The sequence below is a fragment of the Micromesistius poutassou genome, assembly GCF_964030765.1.
Source record: "Micromesistius poutassou genome assembly, chromosome: 6".
NCBI classification, from domain to species: domain Eukaryota; kingdom Metazoa; phylum Chordata; class Actinopteri; order Gadiformes; family Gadidae; genus Micromesistius; species Micromesistius poutassou.
The window spans coordinates 17,178,694-17,193,635 of record NC_140276.1 but is presented as its reverse complement, the minus strand read 5'-3'; the positions used below and the strand labels follow the sequence as shown (position 1 = coordinate 17,193,635).

The window sequence follows — 14,942 nt, the reverse complement described above, 5'->3', positions numbered from 1 at the left end:
AGGGTGGGGTAGAGGCTCCATAGAGCAGGCAGGTGGGGTAGAGGCTCCATAGAGCAGGCAGGTGGGGTAGAGGCTCCAGGGTGGGGTAGAGGCTCCATAGAGCAGGCAGGGTGGGGTAGAGGCTCCATAGAGCAGTCAGGGTGGGGTAGAGGCTCCATAGAGCAGGAAGGTGGGGTAGAGGCTCCATAGAGCAGGCAGGTGGGGTAGAGGCTCCAGGGTGGGGTAGAGGCTCCATAGAGCAGGCAGGGTGGGGTAGAGGCTCCATAGAGCAGTCAGGGTGGGGTAGAGGCTCCATAGAGCAGGCAGGGTGGGGTAGAGGCTCCATAGAGCAGGCAGGTGGGGTAGAGGCTCCATAGAGCAGGCAGGGTGGGGTAGAGGCTCCATAGAGCAGTCAGGGTGGGGTAGAGGCTCCATAGAGCAGGCAGGTGGGGTAGAGGCTCCATGGTGGGGTAGTGGCTCCATAGAGCAGTCAGGGTGGGGTAGAGGCTCCAGGGTGGGGTAGAGGCTCCATAGAGCAGGCAGGGTGGGGTAGAGGCTCCAGGGTGGGGTAGAGGCTCCATAGAGCAGGCAGGGTGGGGTAGAGGCTCCATAGAGCAGTCAGGGTGGGGTAGAGGCTCCATAGAGCAGGCAGGGTGGGGTAGAGGCTCCATGGAGGAGGCAGGTGGGGTAGTGGCTCCATGGAGGAGGCAGGTGGGGTAGTGGCTCCATGGAGGAGGGTGTAGTAGGAATAACAGACAAAACATGACCACATATGGAAAAAGTGGACATCAAATAAACTCAATTTCACTTGACCAAGTTACCCTTTATTTTTCTTGAAAAATAACAACATTAACATAAAGTGGAAAAAGCTTTTGAAAATAATTAATGCTACAGGATATCGGTTCTCAGAATCTAAAAGAGAAACACATTTACACAAAAGTATATATTTATATATTTATATTCTTTAAGCAGTTTGGCAAGAACGGGGCTCACAGAAAACACCCTTGATAACCACTGAACAAAAACAAACCGATTCAAAAGAGGAGGATGTTTGTACACTGAATTCAACACATCTGTGGAAAGTAGTTACTCACATTGACTTGATCAAACAAAACAAAATATAGGTATCAAAATGGGCTGGGACGCGTCTAGAATATTAACATTTTGCTCTAAATCTTACCGCTGTACAAACAAAAAAAAGGAGTCTGGGAAGAATAGCACCTGAATTGTAACGGCTATTAGAGACGCACTCACATTCACCCTCCACTCTTTTTGGTTAGAACCTGCCCGTGTATACTGGGTGACTGGGTGTATACTGGGTGTGACTGGGTGTGACTGGTACCCTTAAGTGACACCACAGCTGCCAGTCAGGACGAGCTCAGTGAGTCCCCATCTTGTGTACAGATGCATCTACACCACAAGGACGCCGTCCCCATGTGGGAACTAGCAATAAATAGACAGGTCAACTTAAGACTAATATACCTCACTTTAAAAGTGCCAGATACTTTACTTAAAAAATAATTCTTCCTTTTGAAAAGAGGGAGTGTGTCAGAACTAAAATATTTTAGTCTACAATAGATGGTTGAAAATAAGACTATAATAAACTACCAAACATGAAACCTTTCCTGGGTGCATACGAACCAAAACAGAACCAAAATGTGTGGGTCCTTCCGCCAAAAGCATACCAGTACACCAGTAGCATACCATACAACCAGTAGTACCAAGATTAAATCTTAAAAAAAAAAAAAAGATCACAGCTGGAAAATCTGCAATTGCTGTGAAAATACATAAAGAAAATTGGGAACAGCTTTGTAAAAGAAAAAAGGTTTTGGGGCATCCTCACATATATATATATATATATAAACACATATATACATATATGAGGGATCCCACTTTGACGCACACTTAGTATAGTAGTTTCCCAAATTCCAAAAAACTCCTGAGTCTGTTTGTCAGTACATGAAAAAGAAATGTACACAACATTGCAAAGAACTAATGTTGTCTCAGTCCAGAAGCTCACCCCCACCCACCAGTTCAATAAGTGCTCCCAGTTCATGGTCGGCCCGACCATCATCACGGACAAGTGCAAGCGTCCCCCTGCTGGGGACGCGCCCAGTGGGGACGAGTCCCCCGCTGGGACGCGTCCCGCGGTGCCCTGAGCGAGGTGCCAGCGGCACTAGGAGATCCTCTGGATCAGCTTCTCGTCGGACAGGCAGTACAGGGAGTTGACGGACAGCTCGGAGATGAAGGCCTCGCAGGCCTTGCGGGACACGCCCCTGCAGCCCCGCAGGTCCACCAGCGAGATGCAGGACAGCCGGCGCAGGTACTTGAGACACGTGTCCGTCAGCCGGTTGCAGCCTGGAGGAGGAGGCACACAGCGGCCGTTAACAGACCATAGTGGGACATCACAACGAAAACCAGACTCTTCGCCAACACGCAACTTCTGATACATTTACTATGAATCAATGTAAATAACTGCATAGCAATTAGTGTGTGTTTCAACCCTGACCCTGACCAGCTAACCCTAACCAACTAACCCTGACCAGGTGACCCTAACCCTGACCAGCTAACCCTAACCAGGTGACCCTGACCAACATGATGTTGTGTAGTCACTTTGTACAAACCACCTCTTTCAGTTCTACTGTTTTGAAGCCCCTTACATTCAGAGTGTGTTGATACTTGGCGGGTCGTGTTTCTGATGAGCCGACCACCGGCGCCGCCACACGGCCGCGCTGAGCCCTCCAGCCCGGCTCAGACCTCCAGCCCGGCTCAGACCTGGGCGCCCTTTGGTCCTTTTATCATCCCCTGTTTTACCACGAATGGACCGAACCGAAAAACTGCCCCAAAACCTGACGTGGACCCAACCTGATGTGGACCCAACCTGATGTGGACCCAACCTGACGTGGACCCAACCTGACGTGGACCCAACCTGACGTGGACCCAACCTGACGTGGACCCAACCTGATGTGGACCCAACCTGATGCGGACCCAACCTGACGTGGACCCAACCTGACGTGGACCCAACCTGACGTGGACCCAACCTGATGTGGACCCAACCTGATGTGGACCCAACCTGATGTGGACCCAACCTGATGCGGACCCAACCTGACGTGGACCCAACCTGACGTGGACCCAACCTGACGTGGACCCAACCTGATGTGGACCCAACCTGATGTGGACCCAACCTGATGTGGACCCAACCTGATGTGGACCCAACTTGGTATTTGGACAACTGCTCCACCCCTAGTAAAAAGCTGTTCCATTGCTTAATACATTACTCATTGTATCATATTTTATTACGTTTAACCAAACATCACCCTGTTGATCCGGCTGAACGGCAGCTCCCACGGCCTGCTCCCTTTAGCCCCAGGGTCACCTGGCTCTCTGCCCAGGTGTGTTCCCTCAGCCCCTCCTCACCTGCCAGGTTGATGTCGGTGAGCGTGTTGCGTGTGGACGAGCCCACGGCCGTCAGCAGGTTGATGGAGTGGTCGGTGAGGCCTGCGCAGCGGGACAGGTCCAGGCGGGTGAGCTGCGGCATGTGGCGGATCACCAGGCGCAGCGTGGAGTCGCTGATCTCCAGCCCCGACAGGCGGAACCACTGCATGCTGCGCAGCTGGCTGCGGTTATCACAGCCTGGAGGGGGCAGAGGGTCACTACCCCGCTGGTCCAGCACCACAGAGTCTCTGAACACGGAAGAAAGCTCACCTGGAGGCGTGACCAGGTCCCTGATCTGAGAGTCCTTCACCCCGTCTGCAAACCGGAGGTCCAGCGAGCGGAGGAGCGGGCAGCTGGAGGAGCTGAGAGCCGAGATGGACGACCAGCTGCAGCCGGAGAGCATCAGGTCCTTCAGCCCTGGAGCACAAGAGCCCACGTCAGACCGGAGGTAGCGCAGGGTCCCAATCAACTCCTTCATACAACATGACACTGGACTAGAACAGGACATTATAGTCAATATAGTGGAATAACCACATCAAACGTTTCATTCTGTTAGATCTAATTTTACATGTGGCCTGGGAAAATCCTTCCATTATCGTTTGTTATTCGTTTCTAATTTTAGCATAAATTAAAGAATGGATTGAGACCATTTCTCAGCAGGTGTTCTTAATCCGGCCCTTAACGAGGTGCCCTGGTGCTGGAGGTCAGCGCTATAACCAGGGCTGACACGGGGGGCTCTGACACGGGGGGCTCTGATATGGGGGGCTCTGATACGGGGGGCTCTGACACGAGGGGCTCGTACCCGGCAGGCGGCCGATGAGCCAGCCCAGCTGCTTCTTGGAGATGTTGGTCCAGGAGAGGTCCAGGATGAGCGGCTGCCTCTTGATGATGCCCGTCAGCGCCTGCGGGGTGATGGTGCGCTTGATGCTCAGGTCGATCCTCGACCACAACCGCTTGTCTAGACACCTGAGGACAAACGCACACGTCAGGACACACACAGCCTTTACATTGGACCTCCGTCAGCGTGGGCGGGGCGTACCATTTGTGCCAGCTCTTGCAGACGGCCATGCAGACACACAGGTCGGCCCGGCTCAGGTAGCTGAAGACGGACACCCACACCTCCCTCTCGCAGGCGGGCGCCCCCACCCCGGGGTCCCGGTCCACCTCCGCCCCCCCCTGGAGGGCGGCCAGAGGCAGGCGGGGGGCGGCCTGTGAGGAGGAGGAGCAGGAGGAGGAGGAAGGGGCCCCGTTGCTGGGCCTGTCGGGCCGCCCCGGGCGGGGCCGCTTGCCGGTGTCCGGGTGTGCCGGCCGGGCTTTGCGTGAGTGTGCGTGACTGCTGCGCGGGGAGGGCAGCGCGGAGCGTCTGTCCGCCAGCAGGGGGTGCCCCTCGGCCCGGGGGCCGGGGGTTCTGATGGGGGGCCGGATCAGCGCCCGGGCCGCGCTGTGCGTGGTGGACGCCTCCAGCTTGGGGACGATGGTGGTGGGGTCCATCCTGGCCTTGGACAGCCGCTGCAGGGTGAGGGTCAGGCTCTCTCTGCCCTCCTGCTCCATCTCCTCCTCCCCCTCCTCCCCTCCGTTTTGGTTGGCCTCCTCCTCCCTTTCTTCCACGTCCTCGTCTCCTCTGTCTTTGGCTGATCTGCCTCCTCGTCTGGCCTCGGGCTGGTTTTCCTTGCCCTCCTCCTCCTCCTCCTCTTCCTCCTCTTCCTCCTCACTGCCACTGTTGCTGCTGCTGCTGCTGCTGTCGTCCTCGCTCTCCTCCATCTCCCCGTGGCTCCTCCCCCCTAGGAGCCCCCGCCCAGCGCCTCCTCCTCTCAACCTCACCCCCCGGCCTCTCCCCCTGCGTGGCTCCCCCCGAGAGTCTCCCCGCGGCTTTGCCGGCGAGCTGGGGGCGGGCTGCTGCTGCTGCTGGAAGGTGGTGGTGGTGGCTGCGTGGGAGATGCGGTAAGAAGTGCCGCGGCCCCACAGGGCCCCCCGGCCCCTGCCCCGGGACAGTCTGCTGGCCGGGGACCGCATCCTGGACAGCGGGCTGGAGGACAGCAGCCGGGGCGAGCGCTCCAGAGAGTGCTTCTGTTTCCACCAGAGACACAAAAACACCATCAGACGACCTCCCCACCGTGTGGGGGCTCCAGTGACTGGAGCCTCATTCAGGTGAATACTATCAACTAGTTCTTTAAACCCACGGAGACGTTAATATGAAACAAAACCCGTCTCTCACCGCCAGGAGTTTTCTGCGCTCCATTTTGATCTGCAGAAAAACCAAGAGAAGAGAAATGAGCGGCGGAGCCTGGGGTCAGCGTCACAGTGTGAGCAGTGTCTGTGTTCCTGCCTCCACTCACCCTCTTCTTCAGCCGGAGCTCCAGGGGGCTGGCTCTCTTGCGGCTGTGCTGGTGCTGCAGTAGCAGCCTCTGGGAGGGCGGGGGCGCTGTGCGGGGCCCTGTGCGGGGCGCCGGGCCCCGGCCCCGCCGGCCCCGGGCCCTCACGCTCTCCCCCACGCCGATGCCCTCCCGGTGGGCCAGCTTGGACGGCCGCGAGGAGGCGGAGCCCACCGACGCCACGCTGCCCTCGTCACTGGAAGACTGACAGGAGAGAGAGGAGTCAACATACTGGGAACATACTGGGAACATACTGGGAACAGGCCTGGGCAATAAAACAATCAATGATCGTATCGTGATAGACTTTTGATCAATATCAATATAAAACATGTTCAATATATATCGATAACAGACTGGACCACCGAATCTAGCAGCTGGGTTTGTTACACAAACACGGTTCCATGCTTACTGACAATATCTGAGTGTTTTTCATTGTTGTCGACATTGGAGTATTGATCAATGAAGAACAGTGGAAGGTCATATTAAGTGTTAAACACAAGTGTTCAAATCCAGCATGGTAAGATCAAATTGATATGGATCAATATGAAGTTATATGGTGCTACGTCAGCCATATGGCCCAGGCCTAAACTATGGTGTGGTTCTACGGCGGCCTCACCTCTGACCCGGACCCTTTGCCATGGCAACACTTGGGACACTCCCAGCAGCTGGGCAGGTCCTTGTTCACTCTGCCCTCGCCGGGCTCCTGGTGGGACACACAGTTCATCAGCTGGGGCCGCACGGAGCTCTGGACACGGCTACACCAGCTGCACCAGCTGCACCAGCTGCACCAGCTGCAGCAGCGCGTTGAGACACTCACCTTCATGCACTCGGGATGGTTGATCTCGGCGCAGTTGGAACATTCCATAAGCGTGTGCGTGGCGGGGTTGGCCTCCTCCGGCTCCCCTTCGCCGCACACGGCGCAGCGGGCCGTGTTGGGCAGGGCGGGCTAAACAGAGATCAGAGGGGTCAGTGCTGCCCCGATGCTTCAGACTAAAGCCGTGCCTCACTGTGAACCAGAGGGGGGTCCTCACCGCCAGGCACTGCCGCATCACGCAGCCCTTCTTCATGCGTCCCGGCCCGCCGAACTTCCTCATGTCGTGGCAGAACTGGCAGCTGCCGCACTCCTTCCTGCTGCAGCCGTTGCAGCGCTTGCAGCGGACGCGGCGGCGCCGCAGCACCGAGAGCGAGGAGACCGGCTTCAGGGGCCGCGGCGTCGGGGGCTTGTGGGAGGGGCCCACGCGGGGCCGGTAGACCACGGGCGGGGGTGGGGTGGGGGAGCGGTACCACGACGGCTGGACACAGAGGAGAACAGAGGAGAACCGTTAGGGTCTCTGGACCCGCAGGCCGCTTACCCCCCCGCCGTGAGCGCCCGGCTCCTCACCCGCTTGGGCCACTTGACGATGGGCTCTCCGGTGTAGGACAGCTGGGCCTCGTCGGCCGCGTGCTGCCGCAGCACCGCCTGGGGGAGCAGAGACACAGTGAGGACCTCCAGTCATTACCAACAGGACGCTGGTCCATGAGCTGCTGGGGACACCCACCCTCATGTCCTCCAGCAGGGCGCTGGCGTCCTGGATCCCTTCAGGGACGCACTTCTTGTTGGCGGGCAGCTCCTCCAGCTTGCCCACCAGGTTCCACAGGCCCTCCAGCTCGTAGGGCGTCAGCTCCGCCCGGCGCCGCGACGCTGCCTCCGGCTTGACCTCCTCCTCCTCCTCCTCCTCTTCCTCCTTGACCTCCACCGCGAGGACCTTCTCCTCGCCCTCACTGTCGCCGCCGTCCGGGGGGCCGTCGGCGGCGGGTTTGTTGGCCTGGAACTCCTCACGGGTCAGGCCTGAGAGGAGGGAGGAGAGGGGAGGGGAGGGAGGGGAGAGGGAGGGGAGGGGAGGGGGGAGAGGGAGGGGCGGCACATTTCAGGGATGCAAACACATTTCAGGTTAAAAATAAAAAACAATATTTTAGATGTAATAAGAGGGGGATTATATATGATAGGACCACAGATTGGTACAGTGCGTGGATGTAGGGGGGTCGACCCTCACCTATGCCCAGGGAGTACTTCTGGAACTCGGGGGTGAGGTGGGAGGTGCTGGTCATGCAGTACAGATATCTCTCCAGCACGTACCAGCACATCTCAAAGTAGAACGGGTAGCGGAACTTCGCTGGCACCTGGGGGGGGGGGGGGGGGGGGGGAGGGTGACATTAATCCTGGGTCACAAAAAGTAATGAAATCCCTAATGCACTGTGGCGTGACGCACTGTGGCGTGACGCACTGTGGCGTGCAGAGGGAGGTCTCACCCGCGTGCGGTCCTCGATGCTGTAGATGTTGAGCTGCATGGGGATGTTGAAGCTGTGGAGGAAGTTCCCTCCGAACACCAGTGTGTCCTCTGGGGTGTACACCGCATGGATCCAGCCTGGGACACGCAACCGCGTTACTACAGGGTGGCACGGCTCCTGTGTGCGTGCGGGTGTTGTGTTTCGTGTGTGCGTGCAGGTGTTGTATGTGGGTGTGTGCGTGTGTGTGTGTGTGTGTGTGTGTACATACCAGAGGGGATCATGAAGGTGTACCCCTGCTTCAGCTCTATCCTCTGACAGTCGTGACACTTGTCTCCCAGGAAGATGTCTCCTTGTTTCCCTGACAGCACCCAGTTCTCATAGGTCTCCAGGTTCTGAGGTGAGGGCGGGATGAGCCAGAACACCTGCAGGCCATAAGGGGAGGACGGTCGTTAGAGATCAACAGAGCGGTCAGCTTCAAGAACAGCCGTCCGTTCAACCCACAACACTAAAGCCATAGCAAGTAGTACAAACGGATTCAGAATGCTAAAGTAACTCTGTTATCACCACAGGACATGGGGATCAGAACTGACCTTTCCACCTCGCAGGATGTGGTACCAAACGGATGTGCCTCCAAAGTCGATGTGGAAGTCTGTGAAGCAGCCCTGCACACTCATCAGACAGTACCTGGGGAGAGAGGCAGCAGATGTAGAGCACAACTCCAGCAGGTCGTCAGGTGGGAGGCTTAGGGATTTAAATTAGCTTTGAGAAAGACTGGTTTTGAATCTTGAGTCCAGTCTGTTGGAGGGACTCACTTCTGTACTTTGGGGTAGTGCATGTCTATGATGGCGTTGGTGGAGTCCCTCTGCCTCTCCTTCAGGTGCCGCGGCCACATGTTGTCCACCCAGTCGATCAGGTCCACCTGAGGGTCAGAGGAGGACACAACTTGTGCTCCGCAATCTCATTTCATACGAAATGCATTTAGCCAAGAAAGAACATTGATTAACTGGTGTGGTGCCACATGTTATCTGGTGTGGTGCCACATGTTATCTGGTGTGGTGCCACATGTTATCTGGTGTGGTGCACATGTTATCTGGTGTGGTGCACATGTTATCTGGTGTGGTGCACATTAGGGCTGTCAACGAATATTCTACATTCGAATATATATTTGAATAGTTTTTAAAAACAGACAAAGGTAAAAATTTATATTTGAATGTGGAAAAACACACCCCCGCAGCAGCCGCAGTGCGGCTGTCTGCTTTGCGAGTGGGCGCACTGCACTTCAATTAATGTTCTATTTGTTTCAATCACTGAATGAAGACTGCCATATTTGGGACAAGAGTCTGGACCTTAAATTGCTCGCACAAAACTCTTGATCAGCACTCAGCATTTGTTTATTGTTGTTTATTTAAACCAGTATGCGCAGAGAGAGTGAGGGGGAGCGAGAGAGAGAAAAAGAGCGAGTGAGAGAGAGCGAGAGAGCGAGCGAGCGCGAGGTCTGCGGTCTTGGCTATTAGTTCATTTACTTATTTTTGTGTAGGTAATATGTTGTCAAATATGTTTAAATTTAAATAAACTACCTATACAAGTAGTTATGTCTCGTTGTAGTAGTTTGTCCTGTTATTGACGTAATTCGCGTCATTGACATAATGCGCAAATATATATATGAATAGTTCGACTATATGTGTTTTTTTAGAGGGAATATTCAAACGTCATATTAAAGAAATTTTGACAGCCCTAGTGCACATGTTATCTGGTGTGGTGCCACATGTTATCTGGGGTGGTGCCACATGTTATCTGGTGTGGTGCCACATGTTATCTGGTGGTGCCACATGTTATCTGGTGGTGCCACATGTTATCTGGTGTGGTGCCACATGTTATCTGGTGGTGCCACATGTTATCTGGGGTTAATACCACATGTTATCTGGGGTTAGTACCACATGTTATCTGGGGTTAGTACTGCCAGTACACTGACCGACGCGGGCCTCTTGACCAGGTTCTCCAGCTTGGTGTGGCTGAACTCCAGGCTGATGACGTTGTAGAGCTTCTCTCGCTCAGAGGGGGGCGTGTCGTAGTAGCGGCGCCACTGGGCCATGGACATCTCGATGCCCTTCTGCGTGTTGACGTCCATCACGTCCACGATGCGCCGGCTGCCTGTGGGACGAGTCAGCATCACAGAGCATGAATAGAACGGGTCGCCTTTCTTAATAGAAACTCACAATATTAACAAAAAAGTAGAAGAAATTAATTCAGGTTGGAATTTGTATAGATGATGAAACTGAGCAAAGAGATTGGTGTTCATGAACGACACATAAAGGGCACCTACCAACAAACAGCTTGACATCGCTTACACTGAAGTCTGGGTCCGGCATTCTGAAAGACACGATTAGTTACACCAACAAACCATTTACATTACTAAAAAATAAATTACAATAATATTAAAATGTAAATTAAATCCCTGGGGGTTTAAACAAAGGGCTTTCCAAATCATAGTGTTTGAACTGAAATTAAAAGAATGCATTGATGTTGGAGGGAGGATCTTACTCTATGCCCAGCCCGTCTGCCTTCTCAAAGATGATGGGGTCTCGGAGGCCTTCCCTCTGGATGTACTCAAACGTGAAGTCTGGAGACCAACAGGGACCAGTTACCAAACAGCACTCACACAATCAAACAAAAGCTTGGTTTATTCAGGCCAAACACTGGATGTTTTTGGATTGTATTTTATTGCTCCTACAACCCTGCACGTGGAATAAGAGTATTGACACAACAGTGGATGAATGGTTCTTCAGGAGCAGTTAATACTAGTTGGGTTCATAGTTGACCTCTGACCTTTCCCCTCCATGCGCTTGATGAGCTCCGAGTTGAAGCGGTCCCCGTGCAGCTTCTCGTCCAGGTCGAAGGTTCTCTTCCCCTCGATCTCGTCGTCTGAGATGCCATCGTCCTGGTAGCGCCGCCGGGTGCCCGTACGCTACAGACCGACGGAGAGACGCTCAACACTCACAGCTCAACCACATCCGCTTACTGGTCGAAAACTGAAATAACCTCAAATTAACTACCAGGATTCTCTGCTCTGGACATGTTTTACTGAAAGGAGGTTGGCTCTGGAGTCACAGGTCAATTAAGAAATGTTTTGAATAAAACACATCGGCAGCAAGGTAATAAAAACACTGAGGCTTGGCTGTGGGTCAAAGTTACACATAACATCGTATACATGGTAAGATATTCAATCGGTACTATATCTATATATAATTGAACAATCATGGTCTGTGATGAAAGGTTGCTGTTGGCCTTTATTCTACTTAACTATTCCCTGTGTGAACTCGAGCAGCTAGTATTAAATTGTAGGAATCCGGCAAACATTGGCATAACAGGCAATACAGACTGCTTACTAAATATTAATTGGCTGCTATATTTATTAGATATAAAATAATGGCAATCAAGACAAATAACCAATTTCCTCGAATATTTTCAATGATACTGCAATAAATTACATAAAACATTTACAATTATGTAAGAAAGATGAGAGCCGTCACAACAATGCTTCCTTGGCCTGAACAACAGTCAGGCAGACAACTATTCAACAGTTCAAAACCAAGCCAAACAATGCGTTACTACAATAGCTGGGGTTAATCTTCATACACAATGCCACCCCTCCTCCCTAACTTAAATCCACCCTCGGCAGGCAGATGGATGAAGCCTCAATCACCCTCCCCCCAATCCACACTTTAAGTATTATTAATCTTTAAAATAGTCTTATCCATAATACAAAGCAATATAAAGAAAAGATAAAACCATGCCTACATGAATACATTATTACAGGTTAAGGTGAGCCGTTATAAAGATCCATTGTTGCTAAAGTACAAACAGAAGTAGTTCAAAAGTTTAAACCTATATAGTAATACGGTTTACTAAATGACTAACGGTACGGTAGGAGGAGTGTATGAGACTAATATAGCACTAATAGAGTATATAGTACTAATATAGCACTAATAGAGTACATAGTACTAATAAAGTATATCGTAGTAATATAATACTAATAAGGTCTTGTTGATTTGGAAGGCTCTCGTTAGTGTAAACGACTTTAAATAAAAGATAGAATGGCCCGAGCCACAGAATCTGTTTTAGACAGTATTATATAGTGGTAGTAGTATTAGTAGTAGTATATAAATACATAGTATATATGATACACTGAATAAAGGCCGTTGGGTTGAGGGTGAGGAGACCAAACAATGCAGAGACTCACCAGCCGCTTGCTGTAGCGCGGGTGCGGGTCGTCCATGGCCTGCGGAGGGAGAGGTCACCGGGTCAGAACCACACCGAGCCTCTGCCGGTAACGGGATTAAAGAGTTTATTGAGGAGAATCAACCGGGAACCCGACCCGTGAGCAGCTAGCTCTGTAGCCTAGCTCCCATTAGCAGTGTTTGGCTACAGGCTAGCGTCGACCGACAATGAGCGCGTCCCCGTCCGGCTCCGGGACGCGGAACCCCGCGGGGTCCGCGACCCGGAGGGACCGGTACCGGGGAGCGCCGGTCCCGCCGCGCGGGGTCGGTCTGTCCGGTCCGCCGTGCGCCGAGCCGCGGCTCCTTTGTAGCCTAGCCGCTAGCGCTAGCCTCGGCTACCGGAGATTAGCTTCAGTTGTTGTACTTTTTGACTCGTACCTCGTTGTGCAGTCCTCGGGGTTGCGGTGTCGATGCGGTCAGTGCGGGGGGCTGTGCGTGTGTCCGGCCGGTCCAGCCCTCCCCATGTCGTCCTGTCGCTCCGCGGCCGCTCGGCTGTTGTTGTCCGATAAAGTTAAGACGCTTCGCTACGAGCCGCCATCTTCAGCTGGTCACAAAACACACGACGAGGCACCAAGACCCGCCCCCACACCCACTACCGGCCAATCGGAGGTGCGGAGCCGAGCACAGCGGGAACACGATTGGACAAGGAAATTGCTATTTATCTTTATCGCGGATTCATTTCTGGAAGAAGTGTATCGCGTCCCGACGGTCAGTGCAGACAGACAGACGGACGAGTACATGAATATTTGTCTGGCACGGTCCCATGCAGTTCAGGACATGGCTTAGCTCTATAGAACTGAAAGAATGTTTTCATTGTATTGGCCGTCAGTATCACTAGGTGTATTTCTGTATCTCTATCTCAATTCATAAACAATAATAATGTCAGTCGATTGGCCACAAAGCGAATCTCATAAACACACAACTCAGAGAACCGATTTTATTTAATAACCATCTCCACAATTTCTTTACATTAAAGACCATCTCTTAAACTACGTCAGCATCACATGACACACAGAAAGTTCATAAAAACAATTTTCACAACCATCACAGATGTTAAAAGTTATAGACATGATGGCACGGAGCACATTAATGTATCTGACGGGGCAATCGAAAATCAAGTTATGTCTCATTTATGCAGTGAGGTAATGCGCTTTAGTTCATTTACATTAACTATACATATTAACTCTATGAACATAACAACGCAAATACCTTTGGAGACAACCAGAACGGCAAACGTTAAATGCAATTACAAGACGCGCCGCCAGGCGGCGCCTGAAGTCCAGAATAATGAGGTTGGGTTAACGCCCGCTATTCAAATATGAACATAAAACAAAAACACTGAAATCAAGACATTTATCATCTAAAACATATTTTCCAAAACTTCAAACCGAAAATGTAATATTATTCGAAATGGAGGATGTGGGAATTAGGGATTGGATTTGGTCATTCAAATTCATAATAAATAAATCCAAAGGAAGACAGGGACGTAATGTAAGTTCTCTCTTGAAGAAACATTCTCCTGTAAAGAAAACAAAGAAGAAGAAAAGGTAAATGGTTTATGCAGTAATCAGTCAATGTGATTTAACAATGTTATTCTTAATATATTTTACCTTTACGAGAATAAACTATACAGGTAGGAGAAGCCAACGATTCCAATGATAGCGCAGCACAACGTGATCATCATCTTCTTCTGCAGCATGAACAGAGATCGCGTTAGAAAGAAGAGCGTGAGACGGTTGGGATGTACCTCAGTGGATCGGCAGGTTGGTGGTATGACGGGTTGGAGTGATGGAGCCAGAAGGGGAAGAGGATCGGAGGGACAACGTGTGGGTGTGCGTGTGTGCGTGTGGTGGCAGCGTCAACAGAACCAGTCAAAGGGACTTACCTTCACGTTGAGAGAACAGCAGTGTACTACAGGGTCACATCATTGTACTGCTAAACAATAAAACCAAGTGCGCTCACGCCTCACAGAAAATAAATGTTATATCGGGAAAAAAGTAAACGCCTTAGAAAGGGTCTAAACGTCACTCGCAAAGGTGTTCTTCAATCGATAAAATAACTGAGTAAGACTGGACGTACATTGATTAAAAAACGTAAAATATTTAATTTCTTCATCAAAAATATTTGGCATCATATAACTTAAGAGTACAATCAAACAGTTAAAGCACAATAGCTACTTTTTTCCCTCCCTTATAAATTACACAGAGCTAATAAAGTAATAAGCATGGATGTGAGAGTCTGCTTGTCAATAGGGTATTGCTAAATGCTAATGGAAAATCATTTGGCCCTATGCATTTAAAGTACAGTCTGGCTGATTTAGTTAATATAAGCAAGATAATGTTGGCTTTTGTGTTTCCTGTGAAGCAGAGTAATGTTAAAATAACCTCAGAAGGATTTGGTTTTCACCACACCATGCTCACTGTCCGACACAACGGGATGTCAGACATGGAACCAACTTCTGAAAAGCCATTATTATTATTATTATTATTATTATAAATCCTATTTGATGCACGACTCATTCAATTGGGATTGCAGGAACAAGACTAATACAGAATAAGAGGCTTCTCCACTCATATAGACAGTAGCATGTGTGCACAATGAGGCACTCAAC

The 14,942-nt window shown here is 51.5% G+C and overlaps 1 protein-coding gene across 3 annotated transcripts; it reads right to left on the bottom strand.

The window, feature by feature from the left end:
• Positions 1-823: 823 nt before the first annotated feature.
• Positions 824-12,870, bottom strand: kdm2ab (lysine (K)-specific demethylase 2Ab). Of its 3 annotated transcripts, XM_084469784.1 has the most exons (23): positions 12,710-12,870; positions 12,295-12,375; positions 10,881-11,019; positions 10,596-10,674; positions 10,378-10,424; positions 10,027-10,205; positions 8,867-8,973; positions 8,645-8,738; positions 8,323-8,476; positions 8,076-8,191; positions 7,820-7,946; positions 7,325-7,614; positions 7,168-7,245; positions 6,818-7,078; positions 6,604-6,732; positions 6,403-6,489; positions 5,751-5,990; positions 5,630-5,659; positions 4,454-5,481; positions 4,217-4,380; positions 3,685-3,831; positions 3,397-3,612; positions 824-2,337 (listed from the first exon to the last, which is right to left on the bottom strand). In XM_084469784.1, the coding sequence occupies exons 2-23, from the start codon at positions 12,328-12,330 to the stop codon at positions 2,156-2,158; spliced, it is 3,930 nt and encodes a 1,309-aa protein (XP_084325910.1). In that variant the 5' UTR covers positions 12,331-12,375; positions 12,710-12,870; the 3' UTR covers positions 824-2,155. The 3 variants fall into 3 exon arrangements, with proteins under 3 accessions (XP_084325910.1, XP_084325908.1, XP_084325909.1); XM_084469782.1 differs by having other exon boundaries at positions 3,397-3,831; XM_084469783.1 differs by having other exon boundaries at positions 3,397-3,831; positions 12,295-12,333.
• Positions 12,871-14,942: the final 2,072 nt, after the last annotated feature.

What these genes read in the sequence shown, in the direction of transcription:
- kdm2ab (XM_084469782.1), bottom strand. Translation starts at nt 12,330, where the DNA reads ATGGACGACCCGCACCCGCGCTACAGCAAGCGGCTG. An exon ending in TGATGCGGCAGTGCCTGGCG is followed by an intron (nt 6,733 to 6,817) that starts GTGAGGACCCCC and finishes ATCTCTGTTTAG; the next exon opens with CCCGCCCTGCCCAACACGGC. An exon ending in ACCATCCCGAGTGCATGAAG is followed by an intron (nt 6,490 to 6,603) that starts GTGAGTGTCTCA and finishes GTGTCCCACCAG; the next exon opens with GAGCCCGGCGAGGGCAGAGT.